The 13,128-nt window shown below is 42.1% G+C and overlaps 1 protein-coding gene across 4 annotated transcripts in view; it reads left to right on the top strand.

Annotated features, from left to right (window-relative positions):
• Positions 1-13,128, top strand: part of LOC124553647 (serine/arginine repetitive matrix protein 2-like) — a 330,049-nt gene that overhangs the window by 141,347 nt on the left and 175,574 nt on the right. For all 4 annotated transcript variants that reach the window (XM_047127524.1, XM_047127525.1, XM_047127522.1 and 1 more), the window contains exon 2: positions 835-1,241. In XM_047127524.1, coding sequence (XP_046983480.1) covers positions 854-1,241 — 388 coding nt within the window. In that variant the 5' untranslated portion in view covers positions 835-853. The remainder of the gene's footprint in view (positions 1-834; positions 1,242-13,128) is intronic.

Genomic DNA, 13,128 nt, shown 5'->3' with positions numbered 1-13,128 from the left:
AAATGCAGAGCATAATCCTGGAGCCGTGAATATTCGGTTTGACCGGCGATGTGGAAGCATGGCCAGGATATCCCCATGATTTTTTGCATTTAGGTTAATCGTAATGAAACCACGTTTCATCTCTGGTCACACTGAGATGCAGAAATCCCTTCCGTTTTTGCCTCTGAAGCAACTGTTCACAAAAACACAAGCGCCGTTCAATGTCTCTTGGTTACAGCTCACATGGAACCCAAGTTCCTTCTTTCTGAATCGTACCCGTAGCCTTGAGACTTTCTAAAATGGCTTGCTATGTCACTCCCACTAATCGTGCCAATCCTCCTCGGGTTTGACACGAGTCTTCTCTCGGCAATGTCTCCCATTCTGAAGCTTGGAAAACTTTCTCTCTTCCACCACTATGCCGGTCTACGACATTAAAGTCACCGTTCTTGAAGCATTGAAACCACTCACGACACGCTCTTTCACTACCGTACGTACTTGAGAGCATTCGACGAGACTCGGCCGCTGTTTACTTCATATTGAAACAAAACAGTAACACCCAAATAACGAGAATTAGGCTCGTAAACTGACATTTTCAATCGAGAACAACTTTATGACTTGGCCACAAATCAACTAATGTTTGAATGAGGTTATGATGACTGAGGTCCGAGCTAACTGCCTGACGTCTGCTATCTGTTTCTTTCAACCGCTGCTTACCATTGGTTACCTATTGGCAAACGGCGGTAGCAAAGTTGTACATCTTGTATTACTTTAAGAGTTTATAGAGTGTAATTGCAAATGTCGTGAATAGTGTGCAGTGGTTTTAAGCAGAACTAAGTTGGATTGTTCGTCTTGCAGACAGTAGGACTGCCCCGCCATGTCTTGCCGCCACGTCAACTCTGGCGGCTACCGGTGCTCGCGGGCATCCCTCCCGGCACACCGCGGCTACTGCCGCCAGCACGCGTCCCTGCTCCACCTCCCGCCCCCGGTACCTGCCCCGTCGCAACCGTCCCGCCGGGGCGGCAGGGGGGGCGGAGCCGGCAGACCGGTGGCGACACCTGCGACCGTGACTGTGACTGTGCCGCACAGTGCACCCGAGGCGAGGCGACGGAGCTCTTCCGTCGGGCGCACGCCGACCGTCGAACAACTTCTTGGCCGCATAGACCGGCTCCGTGCTTCCTCTCCGAGTGCAGAGTCGGCGTGGTCGGAAGACAGCGACCACGAGACGCCGACACTCGGATCGTCACGGCAGTATGCTGGTAGTGGTAAGTCCGTTGTGGTGGCCTCGATTATGTACAGTGTGATGGAACATTTCAGTTGTGTCGTTGTCTTTCACAGACTTGTCATGAACGGGAGTGACCTTTCTGATAGATGTGTGTGTGTGTGTGTGTGTGTGTGTGTGTGTGTGTGTGTGTGGATGTGTGTGTGTGTGTGTATATATATATATATATATATATATATATAGCACTGGCTGTTCAAAACTGATGAAGCCACTGTGAAATGTTCCTGCGATTATCTCATTTTATATATATATATATATATATATATATATATATATATATATATATATATAAAAATGAGATAATCGCAGGAACATTTCACAGTGGCTTCATCAGTTTTGAACAGCCAGTGCTCATCCTCCAACTGTCAGTAGTTAAAAATAGGAAACAAAGACTCATTCCATAATTTACGATATCTGCCAAGCAGATATCTACATAGTGATAGAAAAGAATAAAATGATACCTAAAGGCTCACGTTACAAGCGTTTTCTGTTGCACTGTCAGTACTGCTGAAAGCTATCGTAGCTAGAGGTCCAGGTTTCTTAGGTAGAGTGAAATCCTCCTGCTGCCTATTGATATACATCAATACCTGTGGAAGGAATTTCTGGCAGGCAGATTTTGTAGGTACACTCATTAGAGTAATGAGATAATGTATTTAAATCATTGTGTGCCTATTGTAGAGGATGTGGGTGTGCTGTGGTAGAAGATGGTGGGTCAGGATGAGTCAGAAACCATTCAAAGGCAGCGCAATCCATTTTTTACTCCGAGCTCGGGCCGACATTTGGCAATGTCGTAACGTCAGGCTCGACCCACAGACCCGGAGACGAAGTGTCGTAGTAATCGTCAGCAGCTACTGTATTTAGGGTGGCCCAGACGTGGTGTAACCTTGCATAATAGATATCCCCTGCTGGTAGTGAGTTACATCAGGGCCGATGTGGCAAGCTGGCACGGCCCGCCAAGTACGAGACGGTCGATTCGTGGAGACTGGTGTTGCTGGTGCCATAGGGCCTCGGCCCTCCGGGCAGTGACCGGACACCTGACACTTGGTCGCGTCAAGATGACAGTCGAGTAGAGAGGCCCGAGGGCAGAAGCCGGCCCTGTGGCAGGCGTCGACGTGATGGCTCACCGATTCGGTGACTTACCCAGGCCTACAGCCAGTTTTTATAAGCACAGAATTGGGTTTGTTGTGGTGTTGCCACTGCAAATGTCACTTATGGTTTGTGCCAAAGTGTCCCTGGTTTCAGTTAACTAGCTGGGTGCTGAGTGGCAGGTGGGTGACTGCAGCCAGCAGATGCCATGACACAATGCAGTTTGAGTGTATTGATGCAAGTAGCCCTTTTTATGGTGTCGAGCTCTCTTGCCATTCCACCCACACCATTGTGCCCCCTCTGCCTCGTTAGAAATGCTGAATCTGAAGTGTTTTAATTTTATTTATTTATTGTAAAAAAAAAATGTTTAGCAAACCATATGCATTTCTCTAATGAAACTCTCTCTCTCTCTCTCTCTCTCTCTCTCTCTCTCTCTCTCTCTGTGTGTGTGTGTGTGTGTGTGTGTGTGTGTGTGTGTGTGTGTGTGTGTGTTTGTTTCCACATCTTTTTGTAAACCACCAAACAGATTTCAACCAGACTTATTACATATATATCTTACTGTCAGACAAGAATTACTGTGGAGGTAAGAACCACTGTCCTATCTTAGTTCTGGAGATATAGTATCATAAACACTGAGATGCCTGAAAAATGCTGGATCATGTGTGAAGTTTTAATATATTTATTCTTTACTACTGAGACATTCCTGCAGTCTAGTCAACTTGGGGAAATCCCCGACACCTTGACAGTGCTTTTGGTAGCATTTCAACTGTGAAATGCAAATGGCCATAGGTAAAACTATAGCGGTCTATAGCGATGTTTACAAAATAACGACGTAGAGAAACGAGACAGCTACACCCAGCGTACAGAAACTGTCCAGGATACTGTATTTATACTTCTTCTTCTGTATTTATACATTTGTAAATTATGCATATTTCTTTGTAGGACTGTTCCGTAATTTCAATTGTGTTTTCACAAAAACATGGAAATGAAACTCTTTTTGATATTACACTACAAAAAACAAAGATGATGTGACATATATGTCTGCTTGTGTCTGTATATGTGTGGATGGATATATGTGTGTGTGTGCGCGAGTGTATACCCGTCCTTTTTTTCCCCCTAAGGTAAGTCTTTCCACTCCCGGGATTGGAATGACTCCTTACCCTCTCCCTTAAAACCACTGCATGTCTGAATGTACCTGTGGGCGATTGGATGTCACGAACGAGACAGCAGCTGGTGGACCTTTCAAGAAGACATTCCAGTATGGCCTGGAGTTGCGATGCTCTTTGGTTTTGTCAATTGTCTGTACCTCACGCTAGTCTGACTACAGCTGAAAAAAGTAATTCTGATGCCAACTTGTTGCACAGTGAAGTCGTTAGCTATCATCTGTTGGGTCATAGAACTTGCCGCTTCCTATTTACACCAGAGGTTTCCTAACGTGACTCAGCCTCGGCTTTTGGGGCAGAGGCTTTTATGTGTTCACGTGCACCACAAGACCCAGAAGACATCCGTTTAAACTCAGATCTTTGTAACAGCCACCGCCATATTGAACAATTTATTAATCCTCTCAAAATGACAGCAGCTGAAATCTTTATGGAATTACTATTTCACGATTTCTTTCATTTCTGTAACTATTTAGGTGCTTCAATTCACAGTTGAATCTTCAGATACATCAAAATAAAATAGATATACAAATTATCGATAGAGCAGCTGTTTTTTCCTCATCGGTATGTACTGAATCTGTCACCCGATTTCATACTCATTTCTCAACTCATTCCTTGTTTCTGGCTCCTGCACCCACTCACACACTCGTCACTTCATAAGTCAGTCTTGGGAGGGTACGCAACATGATGGGTTATAACTGAAGATATGAATCTTTGTGTACTACTGTGAGCAATGGCCTTTTCCAAGGTGCATAACTTCAAATGTCCACTGATTGCAGTTCCCCTCACAATGTTTGCTCAGGAACTGGTAGAGATGGACCTGCATTCACCGACACCAAATGTCAGATTTGAGACCAACTGTCATTGACAGGAGACACTAACAAACTGGGCAACTTCATACACATTGGCCCACATCCTTTCGTCTTTCCCTCTCCTTCCCTCTTTCCTGATGAGGCAACAGTTTGTTGCGAAAGCTTGAATTTTGTGTGTATGTTTGTGTTTGTTTGTGTGTCTGTCGACCTGCCAGCACTTTCATTTGGCAAGTCACATCATCTTTGTTTTTAGATATATATTTCCTACGTGGAATGTTTCCCTCTATCACACACACACACACACACACACACACACACACACACACACACACACACACAATTCAAGCTTTCGCAACAAACTGTTGCCTCATCAGGAAAGAGGGAAGGAGAGGGAAAGACGAAAGGATGTGGGCCAATGTGTATGAAGTTGCCCAGTTTGTTAGTGTCTCCTGTCAATGACAGTTGGTCTCAAATCTGACATTTGGTGTCGGTGAATGCAGGTCCATCTCTACCAGTTCCTGAGCAAACATTGTGAGGGGAACTGCAATCAGTGGACATTTGAAGTTATGCACCTTGGAAAAGGCCATTGCTCACAGTAGTACACAAAGATTCATATCTTCAGTTATAACCCATCATGTTGCGTACCCTTCCAAGACTGACTTATGAAGTGACGAGTGTGTGAGTGGGTGCAGGAGCCAGAAACAAGGAATGAGTTGAGAAATGAGTATGAAATCGGGTGACAGATTCAGTACATACCGATGAGGAAAAAACAGCTGCTCTATCGATAATTTGTATATCTATTTTATTTTGATGTATCTGAAGATTCAACTGTGAATTGAAGCACCTAAATAGTTACAGAAATGAAAGAAATCGTGAAATAGTAATTCCATAAAGATTTCAGCTGCTGTCATTTTGAGAGGATTAATAAATTGTTCAATATGGCGGTGGCTGTTACAAAGATTTGAGTTTAAACGGATGTCTTCTGGGTCTTGTGGTGCACGTGAACACATAAAAGCCTCTGCCCCAAAAGCCGAGGCTGAGTCACGTTAGGAAACCTCTGGTGTAAATAGGAAGCGGCAAGTTCTATGACCCAACAGATGATAGCTAACGACTTCACTGTGCAACAAGTTGGCATCAGAATTACTTTTTTCAGCTGTAGTCAGACTAGCGTGAGGTACAGACAATTGACAAAACCAAAGAGCATCGCAACTCCAGGCCATACTGGAATGTCTTCTTGAAAGGTCCACCAGCTGCTGTCTCGTTCGTGACATCCAATCACCCACAGGTACATTCAGACATGCAGTGGTAAAGCTTAATGGCTCATTACTTTGGGCTCAGTCTAGTAACGATACTCAGATTTGATTGCCATTTCAGTCATTTGCCGATTGCAAGTGTTTCATGATGTGAGAGCAACAGTGCCGACCAGACATGCAGTAAGGTCCACAGAAGTCTGACACCCCCCTCCCACTCTTTTGTTGCCAAAACCTAGTTCTCGTTATTCAGGATTTTCTCCATGAAGTGTTTTCTCAGTTAAACTTGTGTAGTTATAGGAGAATGCTGGTTCCATATGTTCTTCTCTGAATCTGTCTGTGTCAGTGGAGGTTGCCCTAAGCTAAGAGTACATTGTTCTGTGCCTATTTTAGAACATATCTCTTTGTGCTGGCTCATAAATCATTTGTGTGTGTTAAGATTTCTTACTCCTTCCCCCCATATCCATTCACATCATTGGGTCTGTGCAAGTAGGGTCATAGTCCATTCCTTCATATGATCTGATACTGGGTATAATAATATGAGATACCAGTGGCCTGTCAGTATTTATCCCACCTGCTAACTGGGACAAGCACTGTGCATTGCGGCTCCCTGGTACACAAAAACTGTGGTAGTTAGTTTAGTTGAGGTATTGCAAGTTATCCAATCAACAGAGAAACTGGAGAGTAGTTGAAAGGCGCATGTAGTGCAGTCCAGCAAATTACAATTTCTGCCCCTTGAATGCACCAAAAGTCAGTCAAACATTTAACCCTCAGTGTGTAGCTCTTGCTGGCAGTGGTTCTGTGACTTTCTGGCATTGTTTTTTGTTCCAGGACTTGTGCACACTCATTCAGGTTACCATCAACATGAACTACGATGTTTATTTTTGTGGTGTCACCAACAGACATCACACTTGCTAGGTGGTAGCCTTTAAATCGGCCGCAGTCCGTTAGTATACGTCGCACCCGCGTGTCCCCACTGTCAGTGATTGCAGATCGAGCGCCTCCACACGGCAGGTCTAGTCTAGAGAGACTCCCTAGCACCAGTTGTACAGCCGACTTTGCTAGCGATGGTTCACTGTCTACATACGCTCTCATTTGCAGAGACGACAGTTTAGCACAGCCTTCAGCTACGTCATTTGCTACGACCTAGCAAGGCGCCATATTCAGTTACTATAAGAAATTACTTCAAGAATGTATTCTGAACAGACAATATTGTGAATCATGTACCGTCAAGAGCGACGTTAATCATTAATGGATTAAAGTTAAGTATCAAACTAATTATGTCCGCTTTCTGAATTCTCATTCCTTGTCGTGTTCCAGACCTCACGTCAGTAAGCTAAAACGCGTGCATTTCGGCCTCCACTCGTAACACGGTGTTGGCTCTTCTGCTAACACAACAATTTTAACATTCTTGGTGCTCTAGTGTTCCCTTTTCTTCTATGACTCCTTAATGAGTTTGCTGTCAACATTCTTGTGTTCCAAGATGACAACTGTGTTCATAGGGCTGCAAACAAACATTTCTAATTTGATGAAGTTGCTGGCACCATATCGTACCGGCCGGTCCGCTAAGGAGTCATATATTAGTAAAATGTCAGGGACTGTTCGGAACTGCATGTGACACACAGCAATCGACATCCCTGTAATTTGGTAGCTCTATCGGATCTGCTTATCAGTGAGTGGTTTCAGCTGGATACCGCATGCCTGAAAACATTTACGGATGCTTCTCGTCTCCAAATTGATACCGTTGCTGACACAAGCGACCGTGTTATGCAGTATTTAGTGTTACGTCTTCTGGGGGTGACTAATTTCTTGCCTAGTGCTCTTAGATCCTAGTACTGGATCAGGTAAAAGACCACACTTTGAGCAGTGACTATGCAAAGTAGTGTGGATAGATAAAAATGGCACTCTCCAAGCAGTGGCAGGGAAAACAAATAAAAGATGTGGAAACACAAGAGTTTTCAGTGCCAGTGGCCCCTCCTAGCAGAAGGGTTGAAGTGAAAGGATGAGGGATGAAAGACAAGGACTCGTGATGAAGAGCTGGTGAAAGATTACCCGGAACTCCAGGTCAGGGGAGTTTACATCCCGTAGAATGAGGCTCCCCTGACCTGGGATTCTGCGTGACTTTTCTGCAACTCTTCCTGTTTCCTAAACTTCGCCAGTCTTTTCCTTCATCCTTCTTCCTTTCCCTTCAGCCCTTCTGCCAGTAGGAGCCACTGGCTCTGAAAGCATGCACGTTTCCACGTCCGTTATGTGTACTTGGTGAGTACTAATAATAAAACTGTAAAACCATCCTTACTGCCTATCTGAACACACTACTCTCAAAAACTGCTGGAAAAATTTTAATGGGGTTTTCACAGGTAATTTGAGCATAGTTCAGGGCAACATGTAGGCTTTATCAAAATCACACCACGCAAAAAAATATTAATTTAAAGTTGTAGGAGTCTGTGCTCAGCTTAGTAGTTCGTGTGTTTACCTTAGTGACAGTATAGCACACCAATGAACCAATAGATGATGCTGTTAGTTTCATAATAGGCCATGTCGAACTACTAGTAGGTGGCAGTAGTAGTAGTATGCGTATGTGTATTTTCTGAATATAATAGAGGGAAACATTCCACGTGTGAAAAATATAACTAAAAACAAAGATGATGTGACTTACCAAACGAAAGCGCTGGCAGGTCGATAGACACACAAACATACACACAAAATTCCAGCCCCCGCAACCAACGATCGCTTCGTCAGGAAAAAGCTGTGTGTATTTTCTGAAGTTTACATCAATGACAGAATTAAGCGTGTCAGTCTTATCGTTATAAATACGAGCTAACATTGACTTGACTTGGCTAGGATATGCAGATTTACTAATTTTGGTTTTGTGCATTAAAATTTAACAAAACCATTTTCTTTTTTCAATTGGTTTCATTTATATTTGACTTATTGGCCAGAAAAAACTGTTTTTTGCAAGTAGATTCCATACGGGTTCCATTTTTACCAATTGAGATATGGAACCCAGAGGCACAATGCAAATGCTTCCATTGCAAATTGTGAAGAATGTGGGACCCCACATCTTGCGAAAAGTACACTCCAATCATTTTAGCTGAAGGAACATACTCAAAGCATTCTGCTAGCTACTTGTGACAAATATAATCAAGTGAACAACATGCAAATAAATGGTGAACAGTAAATATTCTGCAAGATGGCAAATATTCATTTGAAGCAGAAAGTTCATAGAGGTGTTGCACTATTTTGAATGATAATTGAGCCCTGTATGTGTTTATTGCTATCGTCAAAGAAGTTTTGTTATTTATTTCTGTGTTTTTTCTTTTCTTTTTCCTGGTGGAAATGTCCTTCAAAGCATTTCTGTCAAATTAATGCATTTCACATAGTTCACAATATATACAACACAGTTTGTGGTACATTTTATGCAGTTTTTGATACATTTTGTGCAGTTAGTAGTACAATTTACCATAGATTCTACACAATCTGAAACTAAATTTTGCAAAGTCCAAGAGACATTTCATGCACTCTTCAATACGTTTTCCACAGTTGCATATAAATTTTAAACAGTTTATTTTATTCCTTAAAAAAGTTCACAGTCAACTTATTGACACTTTCATACTCTCGAGGGAGTGTGTAATTTTGCTTTTCTTTAGTTGATTGTGGAGATGAGGCAACGAGTAAATAGCAAACAATGGAGATACACTACTCCCACATGACACAGTCTTGGCAATCTGAAGGGTGCACTTTTTATTCTTTCATGGACTGAATTTTATCCCAGTTGTAATCAGTAGTCAACTGACCAGTAGGTGAAAGAATGAATAAATATGTGGATCCAAAGACATTACACGTAAAGATACAGGAGTTTCCTAATGCATTGTGTAGCCAGAGTTTTAGGCTAGGTTGGAAAGTGACTGTTCAGTTTTGAGTGAGTGAAGTCCAAAAATAAGAGTACGAAGCCAAATGTGAATACAAAATTCTGGGTGTGATGGTAGATGGATATGTAATGTAGCCCTATGTCTACATTAGATTTCAAAGTTATAAGAATTACTTGCTGCGAGCAAAGTGGGCAATGTGAATCAACTGAAAATATATGCTGCTAGAATCGTGCCAACTAAAAATTAATTTGGGTTGTCCATGCTCTGTGTTAAGTAATTTTTCATGTATTCCATCATGTTTTGGGATTCCATTTGGACAGCAATACTTCGTTGACCAAAATTTTGGCTCTTAATCGTACGACCATCTTCAGTGAGGACTGTTAATCGTACAACTAGCTTCAATATGAGTCAGTTACTAAGTTCTGAGCATCTCATATGCATACTCATATGCAGAAATGCTAAAATCACATTGTTCATGGTTCCTCTGAAAGGGCACGGCCGCCTTCCTTCCCAATCCTTCCCTAATCCGATGAGACCGATGACCACGCTGTCTGGTCTCCTTCCCCAAACCAACCATCCAACCACATTGTTCATAGATATAATATGGACTTGAAGGAGCATGCATCACAAAAAAGGCAATTGGCACAATAGCACCATAAATGAAACCTTGTGTCTTAAGATGAAAATTTAGTGAGCTTTGAGTCAGCAAATCTCCAGTGTATACAAATTAGTTGGATAATTTTTAAAACAGTTGTCAGTTGTTGAAATGAAATGCCAGGCAGCAAAGACTGAAAGCAATAATTCCTCTGCGAACACAAACATGAAAAAAGTGCTTTCCATGAATTTCCGAGATGGAAGTCCTTTTTTCTGTGGAACAAGTTGTCTGACAGCTACATTTCCACAGCTTCACTTGACCATTGGATCCCAACAAGATGACACCATGACCAGTATCTTGACTTTGTTGTAATCCACAGAACAGTCAAGAGAAATATAGTATTCAGCTATTGCAGTTTTCTTGGGCTGTAGAAGACGAATGTGTTGTTGGTGTTCAGTGGAATCTTCTTTTACAGTGCATATGGTTCATCCTATACAGTGTGTTGAGAAAAAGCATCATACATTCCTATAGGAGGTAGCATTGTTCAAAACTAGAAGAAAGGTCCTGTAACGATATGTCTGGAAACACACACCTGTTGGGTATATGGGCCAGTCCGTCCACTCATTGCCATCCATCTGTTAAGTAGTTGCAGACACTATAGGGAGTGCTGCATGTAATATCCACGCATCCTGACATATCCTCCAGTCCTCTGAATCGTGCAGTCTTCCATACACACCTGGCTTCATTCTGATTGCGTCTCTCGTACATTGCTCACACACTCTTGCATCATGTGCACTTTATTGATAGGCTAGGCATACACTGATGCCTTGAAATGTCCCCACAGCCAGAAATCTAACGGATTCAGATCTGGTGAACAGGGATGCTGTGCTACCAGACCACCATGACTAATGCATCGCCTATAAAATGTTATGATGTGGTCACAAGATTTGTAGAAAATGTGGTGGACCCATTGTCCTTCTGCAAGGGTAACACTCACCAATAGTGTAGTAATTCACCATGCAGAAATTGACGATAAACAGCACCTGTTAATTTATATAATAAAGTGTATGGCCCTAAAAGTCTTTTGCTCACAATTCCTATTCATACATCAATACTGAAACGAACGTGATGTCTCACGTCCACTGTTGCTCGAGGATTTGCATCTGCCCACTTGTGCTTATTGTGGTAATTTACTAGGCCATCTCTTGTGAATTCTGCCTCATTTGTAAGTAAAATGCAGGCTGTGAAATGTGGATTTTCAGCCCATATCTCAGTAGGTACTGATTTCCGGACATATAATTATTAGGAGAAATGTTGGAACACGTGAGGCAATACTGACCTTATGCCTTATCTTAGAAGCTAGGTTAAAGAAAGGCAAACCTACATTTCTAGCATTTGTAGACTTAGAGAAAGCTTTTGACAATGTTGACTGGAATACTCTCTTTCAAATTCTGAAGGTGGCAGGGGTAAAATACAGGGACCAAAAGGCTATTTACAATTTGTACAGAAACCAGATGGCAGTTATAAGAGTCGAGGGGCATGAAAGGGAAGTAGTGGTTGGGAAGGGAGTGAGACAGGGTTGTAGCCTATCCCCAATGTCATTCAATCTGTATATTGAGCAAGCAGTAAAGGAAACAAAAGAAAAATTTGGAGTAGGTATTAAAATCCATGGAGAAGAAATAGAAACTTTAAGGTTCACCGATGACATTGTAATTCCGTCAGAGACAGCAAAGGACTTGGAAGAGCAGTTGAACGGAATGGACAGTGTCTTGAAAGGAGGATATAAGATGAACATCAACAAAAGCAAAACGAGGATAATGGAATGTAGTCGAATTAAGTCGGGTGACGCAGAAGGTAATAGATTAGGAAATGATACGCTTAAAGTAGTAAAGGAGTTTAGCTATTTGGGGAGCAAAATAACAGATGATGGTCGAAGTAGAGAGGATATAAAATGTAGACGGGCAATGGCAAGGAAAGCGTTTCTGAAGAAGAGGAATTTGTTAACATCGAGTATAGATTTAAGTGTCAGGAAGTCATTTATGAAGTATTTGTATGGAGTGTAGCCATGTATGGAAGTGATACATGGACGATAAATAGTTTGGACAAGAAGAGAATAGAAGCTTTCGAAATGTGGTGCTACAGAAGAATGCAGAAGATTCGATGGGTAGATCACATAACTAATGAGGAGGTATTGACTAGAATTGGGGAGAAGAGGAGATGTGGCACAACTTGACTAGAAGAAGGGATCGGTTGGTAGGGCATGTTCTGATGCATCAAGGGATCACGAATTTAGCATTGGAGGGCAGCGTGGAGGGTAAAAATCGTAGAGGGAGACCAAGAGATGAATACACTAAGCAGATTCACTAAGCAGATTCAGAAGGATGTAGGTTGCAGTAGGTACTGGGAGATGAAGAAGCTTGCACAGGATAGAATAGCATGGAGAGCTGTATCAAACCAGTCTCAGGACTGAAGACCACAACAACAACAACAACAACAGAATAAGTGACCATTTTTTGAACCACCAGTATAAATTTAACACACTGACAAAGAACTTTGTAGATATGTGCCTTTTGTGAAAGTGGATCATCTTTGACAGAATCTGCACTAGCCATTTTGACTGGTGGCTGGAAAATCGTATGCAGTGTATGCTACTCCATGAAGCTGGAAGTTTTTGAAGAAACATTTCTCACATGTGGAAGAAACGGAATAGATTTTGCATCCATTTCCTGTTCCTTTTGTTTGCCTGGCATTTTCATTTGCATAGCTCTTGTAATTTCAAGTTTTGTTTATGCATTTTTCCTAAAATGTCCTCCAGGTGTACTAGTACTGTCAGTGTCAGTGTCAAACACCACATAGACTGTATATTAACGTTTTAAGTGCACTTGTGGTGGCAGCTGGAGGATAAAATAGTATGAATGGATTTAAAGTACACACAATTCCCTAAAAACTAATCCAAAAATTATTGAACTTGTACATCCAAAAACAGTAGATAGCTATTCATCTCCCACTCAGTTGTAAACCCAATATTTCATGAATCAAATTCAAATTCTAAAATAAGTCTACCAGTTAAGGCTCATCGTTGGCCAAACTACAAATGT

The sequence above is a fragment of the Schistocerca americana genome, chromosome 11 (genome assembly GCF_021461395.2).
Source record: "Schistocerca americana isolate TAMUIC-IGC-003095 chromosome 11, iqSchAmer2.1, whole genome shotgun sequence".
Taxonomy (NCBI): Eukaryota; Metazoa; Arthropoda; class Insecta; order Orthoptera; family Acrididae; genus Schistocerca; species Schistocerca americana.
The sequence above is the reverse complement of the archived record's forward strand: the minus strand, read 5'-3'. Positions and strand labels throughout refer to the sequence as shown.